This window comes from Pelodiscus sinensis, chromosome 15, assembly GCF_052426305.1.
Source record: "Pelodiscus sinensis isolate ZL-2025 chromosome 15, ASM5242630v1, whole genome shotgun sequence".
Lineage (NCBI taxonomy): Eukaryota > Metazoa > Chordata > Testudines > Trionychidae > Pelodiscus > Pelodiscus sinensis.
Genome location: NC_143066.1, coordinates 40,598,310 through 40,613,034, shown reverse-complemented (window position 1 = coordinate 40,613,034; position 14,725 = coordinate 40,598,310). Strand labels below are relative to the sequence as shown.

At 45.5% G+C, this 14,725-nt stretch overlaps 2 protein-coding genes across 3 annotated transcripts; both read left to right on the top strand.

Annotated features, from left to right (window-relative positions):
- The first annotated feature begins 67 nt into the window (after positions 1 to 67).
- On the top strand, positions 68 to 4,220 carry PGP (phosphoglycolate phosphatase). Its single transcript, XM_075899904.2, has 2 exons — positions 68 to 744; positions 1,792 to 4,220. The coding sequence occupies exons 1-2, from the start codon at positions 138 to 140 to the stop codon at positions 2,115 to 2,117; spliced, it is 933 nt and encodes a 310-aa protein (XP_075756019.1). The 5' UTR covers positions 68 to 137; the 3' UTR covers positions 2,118 to 4,220.
- Positions 4,221 to 5,160: 940 nt separating this feature from the next.
- Positions 5,161 to 14,696, top strand: BRICD5 (BRICHOS domain containing 5). 2 transcript variants are annotated; one of them, XM_006133830.5, is made up of 6 exons: positions 5,161 to 6,838; positions 8,359 to 8,490; positions 10,381 to 10,533; positions 11,482 to 11,589; positions 13,181 to 13,334; positions 14,558 to 14,696. In XM_006133830.5, the coding sequence occupies exons 1-6, from the start codon at positions 6,797 to 6,799 to the stop codon at positions 14,650 to 14,652; spliced, it is 684 nt and encodes a 227-aa protein (XP_006133892.1). In that variant the 5' UTR covers positions 5,161 to 6,796; the 3' UTR covers positions 14,653 to 14,696. The 2 variants fall into 2 exon arrangements, with proteins under 2 accessions (XP_006133892.1, XP_006133891.1); XM_006133829.5 differs by having other exon boundaries at positions 5,161 to 8,490.
- The last annotated feature ends 29 nt before the right edge of the window (positions 14,697 to 14,725 follow it).

Sequence of the window (14,725 nt, the reverse complement as noted above, 5' to 3'; positions counted from 1 at the left end):
CATGCCCAATGGGCAGCAGCCGGGGCGGGGCCCGGCGGGCGGCTACCCAATAGCCGGCGACGGGGGCGGGGCCTGCCTGCCGAGCGCGCGCGCCGGCCGGTCGCCGGTGCCTGAGGGGAGCGGCTGAGGGCCCGAGCATGGCGCGGCGCTGCGTGCGGCTGGAGCCGGCCGCGGCGCGGGAGGTGCTGGGCGCGGCGGACACGCTGCTCTTCGACTGCGACGGGGTCCTGTGGCGCGGCGACGCGGCCGTGGCGGGGGCGGCCGCCGCGCTGAGCCGCCTGCAGGCCCGCGCCAAGCGCCTGTGCTACGTCACCAACAACAGCAGCCGCACGCGCGAGGCCTACGCCGACAAGCTGCGGCGCCTGGGCTTCCCGCCCGCCGAGCCCCGCCAGGTCTTCGGCTCGGCCTACTGCGCCGCCCGCTACCTGCGCCAGGCCCTGCCGCCCGGCGCCGCCGCCTACGTGCTGGGCGGCCCCGCCCTCAGCGCCGAGCTGCGCGCCGTCGGCGTCCCGCACCTGGGGCCCGGCCCCGCCGCCCTGCCGGGGCCCGGCCCCGCCGACTGGGCCCGCGCGCCGCTGGAGCCGGCCGTGCGCGCCGTGCTGGTGGGCTTCGACGAGCACTTCTGCTACGCCAAGCTGTGCCAGGCGCTGCGCTACCTGCAGCACGGCGGGCCCGGCGCCTGCCTGCTGGTGGGCACCAACCGCGACCACCGCCTGCCGCTGGAGGGCGGCGCCGCCATTCCCGGTGCGTGGGGGGGCGGGCTGCAGGAAATCCTGTGTTGCGGGGCGGCGTTGCACAAGGGAGGGTTGAGCTTGAAACGTCACCCCAGATGTGTCCTCCCTCTGGCTCGCTTCCCCGCCTGCAGGGCGTGTGAGGTCGCGATTTTAACCTCCGGGCCCCATCTGCAGCTGGCTGGTGCGCTGGCACGCCGGGTCAAACCGTCATGCAGCTCCATGCCCGTCCACAACCCTTTCAGCCCGGCAATGCATTGGCACCCGTGGGTCAAGGCAGCCCCCTTGGGTAGGCAATGTGGTGACACCTGATCTCCCATCTGCTGCACTTGTGTCCTGTCTGTAACTCCTTCGACCCGGTCACGTGCTGATTCTCAGAGCAGTCACACAGCTACATGGCACATCCCTGCCAGCCCGCTGCTCTGCAGAATTGTAATAAGGAAAGTGCCCTTCTCTATGTTCTTGCACCAAAGAACCCTTTGTAGTTGCTATTTTAACCTTCCCTTAGCTTTGCCATTAGCTGCCTTACTCTCCAGCTCACCCCAAGTTATTGTAAGTGGAAAATGCTTTCCTGAGCAATGTGGTCTTTATTAGCATCCTGTAACTTTTTAGTTTCTTGATCCTTTCTTTGTTGCAAGAACGGTGAGTGTGATGGCTTTATTTTTATGACTTTATGCATCACTTGAGTCTGCTGCTGTTTTTTGGTGGTGGGGGGGGACATCTATGCTGCTTGTATGTGGGGCTCTCAATGCCACTACAAGTGTTGGGAGCAGGTGTCTTTTCTGTGTATCACTGTTTACAGCTGTGTAGAAACCAGCATTCTGATGCTGGCTGGGGAAGGGACTACATTGTTCTCCTGACTCCATGGTTCAGGGCTGCCTGCTCTCCAGTGGAGCTTAGATCTGTTTTGGGGGCAGTGGTCCCCAGTAGCCTGAGCTGCCTCTTGCCCATCATTAGGTCTTAATACTGGGGTTGCACTTCTGAAATGCCATGCAGTGCAGCACTGGAGTTTCACAAGTCCTGTCCTATATTTCACTTAGCATTTCTCTTTCGCCTTCAGGGACTGGCTGTCTTGTAAAAGCAGTGGAGATGGCAGCAGAACGTGAGGCATTCATCATAGGCAAACCCAGCCGATATATTTTTGACTGCGTGGCGAGTGAGTTCAAGATCGATCCTGCTCGTACAATCATGGTGGGAGATCGACTGGACACAGACATCCTCATGGGCAATAACTGTGGCCTCACCACCCTCTTGACTCTCACTGGAGTCACTACTCTGGATGAAGTAAAAGGTCACCAGGAGAGTGACTGCCCTTCCAGGAAAAATCTGGTTCCCGATTACTATGTTGATAGCATAGCTGACCTTCTTCCTGCACTTGAGGATTAAAATAGCAAAAACCTTTAACAGCTGAAAAGGTACCCACCTTAGTGAAGGGCAGCAGTTAATATCTCCTCTGATTATTTTAATACACACAGTGTGACACCACTTGCAATTGAAAACTGTTAGCTTTTAGCCTTCAATTTGAGTTCTACAATAATTTTTTGTTTACAAATATTGTTTTTAAAATGCACTTTGAAATGAAGAGGGCATTATGGTGTCACCCAGTCTTGTGTTTTTTAAAGCCAGCAGGTACATCCAAACGTTTGCAATATTAGGTGTCGGGATTGTTTTGGTGGACTGAATTAAGGAAAATGGAATAGATTTAAAAAAAAAACTAACCTTACAGTATGTTTTAATGTACAAACCATAGCTCAAACTTGATTATTCAGGGAATTAACTCTTTGGGTAGGTAGCGGTCTAAAGTCTCTCTTCTATGTTTGCACAGGCTGGTTCAGTTAGCATGGGACTAAATTCTGGGTTCTTGGTGCTTACTCAGGTCCTGTTCTAGACATGCCACCTATTGCAAGTGTAACTTCAAGGAAAAGCAATTCATATATCTAGCCTGTATTTGATCATGCAAATTTCAGTTGTGATATAAACTAAAATGGTTCTACATGCAAAGTCTATTAATGAGATCTTCTGTATATTGTATTTGTCCAAATATTGGATGTATATGTAAAGTATGTGTGAGATATAAAGTAATTACATCGACCGACACTAAATATATATTAGAAGTGTATTTAAAGTCTACATTAAACATAATATATTGAGAATTTATCTTGTTTTCTAAAAGAGATATGAGGAATTTTCTTCACTCTTTATTAAGGGATTAATTTTTAAAGGCACTTGCACACTATTGAGGTAATGCAGCAAGTGTAATCACACAGAACTGTCCTACATTAAAATCATTTGCAAGAAAGAATTATATCAACTGATGCTTTAAAAAAAAGTCAGTTCTTATCCTTAAAATTCCCAAGTCCCTCAATATCAAAACAAATATTTATCTGGACTTCAGCTCTAAACTCTAAATCTGCTCCTCCTTTGAGGAATTGGTATAGTATAGATGGTAAATTTTCTTACTCCTGGGCTTATTTGGGGTGGAATAATGATTAAGTACTGGAACTGCGTGGTGCTTCCTCTACATTTCTGATTTGAATACCTTCCTTGCAGAGCTGGTGTGGAGGCCTGACACCAGTTACTTGCCTAGGTAAGAATGAATGCTCAGGTTATTTTGCTCCGCATCTTTAAAATAGGCCTCATGATAGCTTTTATTCTTGCTGCACTAACAGCCACAATCAATATTTTAGGCTTTTGTATTTAAAAAATAACTCAAGTAATCTGATATGCAAATTGAGTGTTCCGTTATTTCTCAGAAGTTTTATTGACAATTGAAGGAGAGTCCATGTTTTTAATTTACCTCTCATTGTTCAGTTTGAACAACTCTGGCAGTGTATATCATTGCCATTTACTTTTACTTAAACACTTGAAACATGTACATGTATTGTGTTTATACAGCAATAATTGTGCAGTTCATTATCTTTCAGTGTTATGGTATATCAACTGAAAACTCTTATGAAAAGGTTAGCTATTAATTGGTGTCAGCGTTCACATGCATTCATCTGTAACTCTGGAAGTGTAAAAGGGACATGAGTCATATCCCTTCCTTGAACTGTCTCCTTTGTAAGCCTCAAAAGGCTTCTAGCTGAAATGTGTGTGTGTCGTAAAATTTGTTCTTGACACTAGTCTAATGTAGAATTGGACATAGTGGGTTTATTACTGTTAGGGCAGATTTCAAATACAATATGTTCTTTGATTTATTTTCTAAACTTGTGCTTAACTTATTTTCCTGAATCTCTCCAGAATTTAATAAATAAAGGAGCAAATATAAGTGTGATATTGAACCATGTCATAGCTGCACCCAATCCTTGAGAGCTGCACCCTATACAGTGGCATCATTACCTCTGTTCATTGTGTCTTTCCCTAAGTATTGTGGAACTGTATTGGTGAAAGCATTTATTATGCTTCAGGAGTCTCCATATAAATTATGTTGGAGTTGTCAATCCTATACTTGAATTTACATTAAACTTACAAACCTGTTTTTCCTCTGGCTTTTCTCATTGTTTCTGTGATCTGTTCTGTGTTTACATGTACTGTTACAACAAAATGAAGCATTGCATCTAAAGGGAAATAAAAACGCTGTTATATTGCTAACTTTAATTTTTAGAAATAGAATTAATTCAATCTTATTCTTCCATTCTCAGTACCTAGATCCAGCAACGAGTAGGTTGTAGAAGCCTATGATGTGGTTAGAATCTTCACATTCTTGCATTTTCAAACAAAATGTCTTACTCAGCATGGCTAAGTAGGTTTCTGCCCCTTTTTGTTCAGAGATGTTCAAATAACTTGTGAAAGATCTCTTGCTCAATCAGAGAGAATATATGTGATATAAAATTGTTTGAAAGAAGAGTAGAGTGATGTGCTGCACTGTTGAAATGTTGGACAGCAGTTATTCTTGCAGAACTAACCCATGTGATTAAATTGCATCACTGCCTACTCTTTCATCAGAGCTGGTGCTACTTCTTTAAGAGTTATTTCTTCTTGCTACTTTTAAATCTTGAAAGGAATGAGAAAATGTGGCAAGGTAATCCTCTGGCAATAGTAGAAAGTAGGCATGACTTACGTACCCACTTTCTACCGTGTCCAGAAAGTTATCTTGCCACATTTTCTCATTCCTTTCAAGTTTTAAAAGTAGCAAGAAGAAATAACTCTTCAATACATGCCAGCATTGTGAAGTACTGTGGCTTAATAACATGTTCCTTAAATGAAGTAAGTCATTAAAGTGGCTGGCATGCATAGGTGGGGGCAAATCTGTACTGCAATAAGGTGTGCTGCATCACTCTGAGTGAATAAAAATCAGTGTGAATAACAGTTATTTTATGTACTTACAATTTATTTGTAAATAGGTTTTTAAATTAAACTATGGTAAGGCCTAAACTACTTATAGTCTTCTTTAAAACCATTTGTTAGGTACAGCTAAATATTTCTGTATTTATGTGCTGCCAAATTGTGTCAAATCACTGAATTGCTGGAAGTCATTGGCTAGGTACCTGGAAGCAGCAGTTGTTCAAGTGCTAAATCAGCTTCTGACAGCCATAGTCTCTTCTGCAGCTGCACAGAGTATTTTATTCATAGAGCCCTGCGTGGATACAAAATTTACATCCATATCGGCAAAAATGAGCCACAGATACCCACATATGCAGATAGCCATGGATTTGCAGGGCTCCCTAGATGCTGGAACTAAGGATGGGGGGTTGCAGCATCCTCTGGCTTGAAGTAGTTTCCATTATATACTGGATATACAGTTCAGTGACTCTCCGACCCCCACTGTAAAAATTGTTCCAGCGCCCCTTCAGCGCTCTATTCATTTCAGTTTATTCAAATGATTCAGTTCAGTGACTAGTTCATTCAAAGTTAGGAAGCAATTGGCATTGCTTGGTTTTTTTCTCTTCCAATCTATGAAAAGAAAATGGGCATGAGAATTCTAGTAGTTCTAAAATCTTCAAGGACATGACCAAAAACTATTCGTTCAATTCACTTATTACAGATAATATTTTTGCACTTAAAGCTGATGTATTAAACAATGGGTTTACAAATATTTTTCTTATATATCCAGCATAGTTAAAGGTAATTCTGTTTTTGATTAAAAAAAATGTCCATTTTGCATTGAATTTCGTATAGACTACAAGACATTATTCTTAACCTGAATAAATATACCTTAAGCTATAAAATCTTAAAATAAATCTGGGTAGATATATTGTATCCTCCTGGTTAGCAAAAAGCACCAGTTTAAAGTAAATGCTCTATTTCAGTGTTTAACAGTTGGAGGTGTGCTGCGGAGAACAACGGAGTTCAAAATAGCTGCCCTTAAAGGGGCAGGCCCCCCCTTTTTTGTTGAACAACAAAATCCTTGGTGTTCCTCATTTTAAAAAAAATTGTTTGGTGTTCATCGGTCTTAAAAAGTTTAAGAAATACTGCTCTATTTAGATGCAAATCCACCTGTTTTAATGAATACCAATCAATGAGAACCTTTGAGAAAATAACTAAAAAGTACAAATGCAAAACAGGACTAAAATTAATTATTTAAATAAAAGTTTTGTGCCTGCTGATTAAAATCTTTGCTTTAACTCAATTTACCCTGATAGGCCTAGAGAGAGTTTGATTTCAGCCTCCCAGAGCCTTCTGACCAGCTTTACATTGACTCTGAACTGTAAAAGAAATTGGATGACAAGGGCAAACAGCTGCTCTCCTCTATTCATTTTCATTTTCCCTCTAATAAATAAGACTTGGCAGCTACCATGAGTGTGGCTGGATAACCCAAAAGGCCCTGCACAAAGCCCATGATTGTGTTCAACTGAATACTTTTGGCTAACAAGGGGAGGCAGGAAGAACACCTTTACGCCAATGACAGTATCTCTCCTCAGTAGCCGTTTTGCCCTCATTTACTGGATCTAAAGTTTCAGCCTCCACGTGGCTTCTCTAGACGAGAGGCTCGATAGGGATTTTATTTGGCTGTGATGGACACATCCTTCATTTCCAGCTGCATTCAGAGGGTTCTGATCATGCACATTCTGTGCACTGTCAGGAGACAGAGCCGCAGGATCAAGGGCTGTTTCTAGACTGGGAGGATGGAGAAGGAAAGGAACAGTGCTGGTAATGCCACCTCTGCAGTAAGTATCCCTTCTGTGAGGGCACAGCCTGCGACACCCAGAGCAAGGATCTCAGTACCATTTGCCTCTGCAGAGTCCTCAGCTTGTTGGCATGGGGGTTACCAGACTTTCCAAGGTGCTGCTCATGTGGACTAATGTAAGATTTGCGTGCTTATCACTGACCCAACTAGTTGGACTAAAATCTTAGCTCCTGTAAACCTGTTGGAATAATATCATTTGGTGATTTGTTGCAGATCCCTCTATGTACATAGTGTGGAATACATCTAAAATGATCCAGGGACATGCATGTAGTGAAATCAAATGAAAGCGATACCAATCCATCATAATGTGTATTGCAAATCCATTGGAATTCACAAGTACTGAGGACATTTCCACCAAGGAAAGAGCTCTGAAAGACAGGATTTCATTAGACCTTTATACAAAGGTTTCATTGTCCATGTGCAAACCAGGGGAATTTCACTTGCAATTGAAAGTCTCATACCAATAACTCTTGTGCAAATTTATATTCAAACAGGCTTTTGAATGTAGGTATCTTTAATGTTTAATGTTACAGCCTGTGCGTGATTTAACATTTAATGCATTTTTCTAGAATATACAGTAGATCAACTGTAAAGGTTAGTAAAATGTTTTAAAAATGCTACCAACTTGATAAACTTAGAAGTACCTTTACTGTTTAATTCTAACAATCTACTCACCTGAAATTATTTTATCACTGTGCTTTGAAGCCAGAGAAATGGGTTATTTTTCTAACAAATCTGCATTTTGTTATTGTATTTTCATGGCACAATGTTCATATCTACAATCTATTATGAAATTACTACAAAAATATTTCAATACAAGCATAAAAATGACAAACTTTTCCACATAGTATTAAAAATGCTATGTGTATCAAAACATTGTGGAAATATTAGAAATACTCATTTGACTTTATTATGGTGGGGGGGGGGTTGTTTTGTTTTAAGTACAAACTGTCACAGGAAAACAAAATAAAAGCAATTATCTTTTATAGACCAGGCGTAAAGGACCAGTGCTGTAGTATACAGGGAATTTAATTAGAGTGTTTGTTTCAAATCAAGACAATGACATTTAGTACTAAAATTATTTTCTTCTAGATCTTCCCTATGATGAAAAGTAAGGTAGTGGCCTTTCCACTCAGGAAGTCTGGGTGGTTCAAGTAACTGTTACTAATATTTTAAAGCTTTCTTATCTAGGTGATGAAATTACTGACAGAACTACAGTGGTACAATTATACCGCTATAGCTCTGCTGGTGTAATGTCCCATGTAGACACTCTATTCTGGGATTAAAGTGACTGTCCCAGTATCATTATTCTGCTTTGGAAGTTCTGCTGGCCAGTTTCCCCATAGACAAGTCCCAACACTTTGCCTTTAATCCTCACGGCTGCCCATTAAGCACCTTTCATGAACACTAATGCACTTCTACATTTTAAGTGAATAAATGACCCTGGGATCTTTAACTCCATTTGCTTTCTTATTTATTGAGCTGTGTCTTGCCTCCCAGGAGAGAAGACCCCTGTCAGAATCCAAAACTCCTTCCAGGATATTTTGGGTCATCTTGTCTGTAATCTTGTTTTTCACCATTGTCGGCATCAGTGTTGTGGTAATTCTCAGCTTTGCCCATAGGACGTCCAAGGTAAGGAATTCCACAATTTTTTTTCTTCCTGTCTTTACAATACACCAAATACAACAAATATACAGTTACTGATCAATAAATATCTAGAAAGTTTTACCGGTTACTTGAGCTCATGTCAAATCCTGTTCTGAATTCCGCTTGGAATCGGTAGGATTATACAGGTCAGAATTTTGTCCAAAGGATGCCTTTCACCATGGTGACAGCAGACCCATATTTTTTTTAAGTGTTCCTGATACTTTAATCTCACATAATAAATGCTGCCTCCCAGCTATAGCAACACACTCCGCATGGTCATAGTAAGCGCCTTGGATTGAGGTGAATAATTTTTTTCTCTTTGAAAATCTGAGAAATGGTCAAGGATAAAAAGAAAAATGTTGAGGTTTGCTCGCAGAGAAGAAATTAAAAAAAAATGGCCAATTCATCCCTGGGTAAGGTGAACTCAAGGAACCAGTACTGTAGGCCTGTACCGAGAGCCCGTCTTTTGGAATCGTGATTATATCTGACTCCTTTGTGGTTTTTTTTCTTTTTGTTCTCTTGTTCTGTTCCAATCCCTTTAAGGCTACTAGGAAGAGTTTGAAAACCTGGTGCAACCATGACTGACCCAAGTCATGGGTGCTTGAGTTTGCTGAGAGCCTGAGACAGCAGGTCTCAGAAGTATGAACTGCCCCACTCAGCTCAGGGAGGTGTTAACTCTATGGTCCTCTGCTCTGGAGGCCTCCCCAGTTAAAATTTCCTTGTGTGACAGAAGAGTATAGTAGCCCCACCCAGCCAAGCAGATGCACCCTGGCTAATGGGCCTAAGTAATAGGGAGTGCCTGCTGCCTCCCCTGGGAGAGAGCGGAGGGAGGAAAGGACCCTGTGCATAGCCCTGCTTCTCAGGGAGGAGGCGGGGCTGTGATTATGGAGATGGAGCATGTCCTTGTTCCGAGGGCACTGGTTTGCTTCCTCTGCCCTTGCCCTTCATGTAACTGCTGAGATCAGGAATTAATCTGTCCCATTGTCCCTTTTAAAGTGATGTGCCAGAGCAGCCCTTAATAATGCATTCAGGAGCAACAGTCCCACCGTAGTATCCAACTGGGGGGATGTTTCAAGGAGTGATGCAGGCAGCTTGGTGTGGAATTTACATTTTGGTGAGAACTCTGCACAGGACGGTTACATCAAAGGAGTCTCTAGGCCATCCCGTTTGTAAATAAGGGCAATAGGCACCGTTCTCATCTAAGCAAACAGGTTGCATGTGTGATTACAACCCCTGCCACTAGGGGAGCCATAGCGGGTCTGTGTGCCCACACAGCGAGCAGTGATTCAACGCCTCCCTGAGACATTCTCCATTTGATGCTGGAATCCAGGGCTTCCTCTCTGCACTCGAGGAGCATGAATGTTGGCCTGGGAGCAAGGGGCTGCAAATATCCCCCACGCTAGCGGGTGTGAAGCTAGTCTCGCCTCAGTTATGCTGCTGCTTTGGACTCCCCCACTAGCTCTGTTTACTTCCAGGCTCTACGTGATTGGGGCCCAATGCCTTAGATCAGCTCTCCCCAATCTCGCATGTACTCATGGCCATGTACCCTCAGTCTGAATGGCTTGTGGTGGAGGCCCTAGTGTGTGGAATCTGCTTGCCCCATTGCCCTGACAGAATCTGCATTTGCCTCTGTTCGTTGTGCTTAGCCAGGGCTATTTAACGTGTGGAAGCGAAAGTCCAGGGAGGTTATTTTCCTAATAAGCAAGAAGTACATGCATGTTCCCTGAAGCAAGCAGATTAAAACAACTAGAGAGGAGAATGGGCCTCCCTTGTGAGGGACACAGCTGGCCCAGACTCTGAAGCTGCGATCCCAACCAGTCCCTCCTCAGGGCTGGGAGCGCAGCCCCTGCTCTCATTGTATGTGTGTGTGCTCAGCCTGTTTTGCAGATTGTGCGGCTAACGTTTCAGAATCACCAGGGCTCCCAGATGAATCAGTCGGCCTTTGTTGACAAGTCCAAGAGTACTGTTACTTACCACGTAACTTCGCCAAGTAACCACACAACGGTGGTCTTGTTCGACAGCAAGAATGTGAGTGCAGCAGAGCAAGAGGGCTGTGCATGGCGCTACCATCTCTGCGGGCGAAACGGGTGACTTTGCAGTTATAAGAGTCAACATCGGAGAACAGCTGAAACTAAAATACCTGGTCATTGGTTTGAGAGCTAGGTGCAGACAAGGGTGTGATGATGATCAGCTGGTTTTTCCAACTGTCCTTTCCAGAAGCTTTAAGGAGACACGGCCTTTTGTACAGGCAGCCTGAGGCAGTTATACATCCTGTTTAGAGCACTGATTGAGATGCCCTAGTCCTCCCTGACATCCTCTGCGTTCACACAAATCCTAGAGATGAGGTGGCTTTGGAGACTCCTGTTGTGCTGTACCAGAAAGCCATGCACTGGGCACATCTGCCTGAAAGGCAGCTTGAGCGCCTTGGAGAGGAGCTGTCCAATATTATTTTAATTTCCCTTGTGTTATCCCCTTGTCTTCCCCACGTTGCAGACCATGCAATAGGCAAAGGATGCTGCAGCATGTCCTTGAGTGATGGTCTGAGCAGGGGACCAGGACTTTGGAACTCGTGAGTTCTAATTCCAGATGTGCACTCACGATTACAAGGGACCCCACTAGGCCTAGTCCCACCTGTGACCATGTGGCATCACTGCAGCATTTACTTGCATGCAAAAGAATCATGAGCCTAAAGCCTGTTTGGCCATTTCCTTTCCGCACTGTCACCAGCTAGCTCTCTCCAGGCAGCTGCCAATGCTCCTTGGACCACAGCTTGAGAGCTACTGTTACATAGACTCCACGCACACAATTTCAGGTCTTTGCTCAGGCCTGTTGAGAGGCAGCCACTCGGTCTTTCCAAACAATGCAGGACAAAGGGGGGAAGCCTTTCTCTTAAGTGCCAGCTATAGATACGCATTGCATACACACACAAAGTGTGTCAATTAAGCTTATGCTGTTCTGTGTTGTATTTTTGCACAGGGCTATGTCTGCTATAAACCTGCAGATCAAAACGCATGCTACCTGCGGAAGATGGACGATTGGGATTTTGAGAACGTGCAGATGTCTTTCAATCTGTCTGAGCACAGGGTGAGGAGCGACATGACACTTACTAGGGTAGCTGAGCCTTTGGGGTAGAACAGACACCAGCTTCCCAAAGACTCCCCTTTGCGGGCTGGATTTGTTCTGCCTGTGAATGTTTTTATACATTGAACTGAGGCGACGCACATGAAGCTAAACAGGAACTATTCGCTCTTACGGCTGCAAAGGAACTTTTTGACATTTCTATCATTTGTCCTCCTAAGACGGGGTTCACCGGGGTTTGCCCCTGGTAGCCCTCTGCCCCTCTATTTACATGCACCTCTGCAGATACTTCACAGCTCCTATTGGCCAGGAACCAGGCGCTGTGATCCCCTCTATCTGGGGAGCTGCAGGTAAATCCAGCGGTCTGGGGGCCCACCAAGGGTTAACACTGGTGGACTGGATCCAGCCCACAGGCTGGTATCTAAGATGAGAGCAGAGGAATATTTTCCTTTGGAGAATAGTGCATCTGAGTGCCTTGCACTGTTGGCCAGGTTGGAGTGTGACAACAGTTCAAATGACGTGGGGGGGAAATGGGTGATTGGCTTTGTAGTGATTTAATATTTTTGTACAAAACATAAGGAGGAAGGTGGAAGGGCAAAACAGCTGTGCTGTGGGATGTGAATAACTGGACTTTAAAAAAAACAAAACAAAAAACAAACCCAGTCTCACTCTAGTGGCTTGGCAGATTCTGTTACCTGCTAATAATAATTCTGGGGAAAAGGACACAAAGGTAGTTTTGTTAGCAAATCAGCAGTGAAATAAGTTTTGAGTAATGATGTACAACAACCCTCTGAACAAAACGTTAATGGGTTTAATAGAAGGGAAAGACAGATCCTGTTTCAAGACGACAGATGCCAAACTCCGGGTCAGGGTGTGCTTGGATTTCTTTGCTGCCTTGATTATGGGGGCTGTTTGATGCAGACTCGTCCTTGCCTTTCCTCACCAGATAATTAGGACCCTTTAGATAAACTAACCGAGGAATGGCACACCCCTGAGAACACAACCAAAATGCACCCTTCCGCGGACGCTGTGTTCTGGCTTTGAGACCTTTGCAGGCTGGTAAATGAAATGAAAGAAAGCGCGACAGCCCCCAAGGAAGTGCCTGCCCTGGGTTTAGTCCTCTCTCTGCCACTCACTCAGTGAGGAGCCTGAAAGTCTTACTGAATACTCTGGTGAGGGGGAGATTCGCCCGTGTGTGCCCACTTCCCCATCGTGAGGGAGACTTAATTGTCTAGGGGACGCTGGCAGATCCTTATGTAGTAAGGCAAAGGGACATTCTCATAGGGTTTTGGCTGGTGGTTTTAAAGGAACTCTTTCCAAAGCAGGCCTCAAAGTCAGTGTGGGAGACCAGCATCCAAACTCCCCTGCCCTAAGGCTGCATCCCGGGAGGAGGGCAAACCCCCTGCTGCCCCTCCAAGTCCCCCATTGCTCATCTTGTCCTGCTTAGGCAGAAGGAAGATCCCTGTTCTGTAGAGTGGCCCCTGTTCTTGCCCCTAGGCTAGGGAACGCATTGATGATCTGAGAATTAAACCGGAGTGGAGGGCCCTGGGGACACTTTCTTTCCTGTGGTAAAGCCATGCTGTGATATCCCTTCCAGCTCAATCAGCTGCTGCTTCAGAATAATCAAACCAAGTACTACAGAGAGTTCCTGGGGATCCTGCCAGGGAGACAAGCGATTGCCGGAGGCGTGGGGGAAGCTATCCGAACCCTGTGCGAGCAGACTTCCATCTACTGGGTCAGGAAAGGGGATGGTAAGTTAGAGGAAGGAGGGGAGCAGCTGTTGCTTCTGCTGTGAGGAGCCTGGTCTCAGCTGGGAACCTGGGGAAATGATGGGCAGAGGGACACCAGGGGGCTGAGCTGTGTCGAAGAAGGAGACGAGATACTGTAAGTGACGTGAGTGCAGGTTGTTGCTGCTGCCGGCTTGAGAGCCCTGCTGCATGAAGTGGTCCCTGCCTCCCCTTACAGATGTGGGGCTGTGCGGGTGCAAACCTCCCCAGCTTCACCTGATAATGAGCAGTACACTGCCTCTAGAGGGACCCTCCAGTAAGCTCATTCTCCATGACTATTTACTAGTGGCCACTTTGCTCCGGCTGGTAACAAGGGGGCCAGCCACCATGGCTGCTGCAGCATGGGCAAGGTGCCTGTCCTAGCACCAGACAGCTCATTTTTGACTAGTTATTGAACTGCTCTTAGATGCTACCAGCTTCCAGCCGGCTTGGTTCTGAACGACTCAGGAAAGGCTGCACCCTATTTCGCCTGGCTTGAGACAGCATAGCCCTGCTGGAGGAGTGGGATAAAAAATGACCAGGGCAGGGGGCCACTGCGCCACCTCAATAGCTCTGGCAGCTGAATATTCACTGTCTCCTCTCCCCCCTTGAAAGTGATCCATTAAGCAAGCTCTTGGAGAACCCAGAGCTAGGAAGAACTTTCCCTCAGTTGTCTCGTGTTTCATCCTCCAGCGGAGCTGCATTCCTACACAGTGGCTGTGTCTAGACTGGCAAGTTTTTCTGCAAAAGCAGCTGCTTTTGTGGAAAAACTTGCCAGCTGTCTACACTGGCCGCTTGAATTTCCGCAAAAGCACTGACTTCCTACTGTCTGAAATCAGTGCTTCTTGCGGAAATACTATGCTGCTCCCGTTCGGGCAAAAGTCCCTTTTGCGCAAAGCTTTTGTGCAAAAGGGCCAGTGTAGACAGCTCAGATTTGTTTTGTGCAAAAAAGCCCCGATTGTGAAAATGGCGATCGGGGCTTTTTTGCGGAAAAGCGCGTCTAGATTGGCATGGACGCTTTTCCACAAAAAGTGCTTTTGCGGAAAAGCGTCCGTGCCAATCTAGACACTCTTTTCCGCAAATGCTTTTAACGGAAAACTTTTCTGTTAAAAGCATTTCTGGAAAATCATGCCAGTCTAGACGTGGCCGAAGGGTCTGCAAGAGGCCAGGCCCTTCTTCCTGTGCATTTTATCTCCTTCTTTTTGCAGGCCCTGGGAAGAAGCGGCTCATCTACCTATGCATTGACATCTGTTTTCCAAGCAATGTTTGCTTGTCTGTCTGCTTTTATTACCTTCCTGATTAAACCCTGCTCCCAAGGCCCTGGCACCCGCACTTCTCTTTGTACTTGAATTTAAATCCTGAAAAGCCTCCGACTT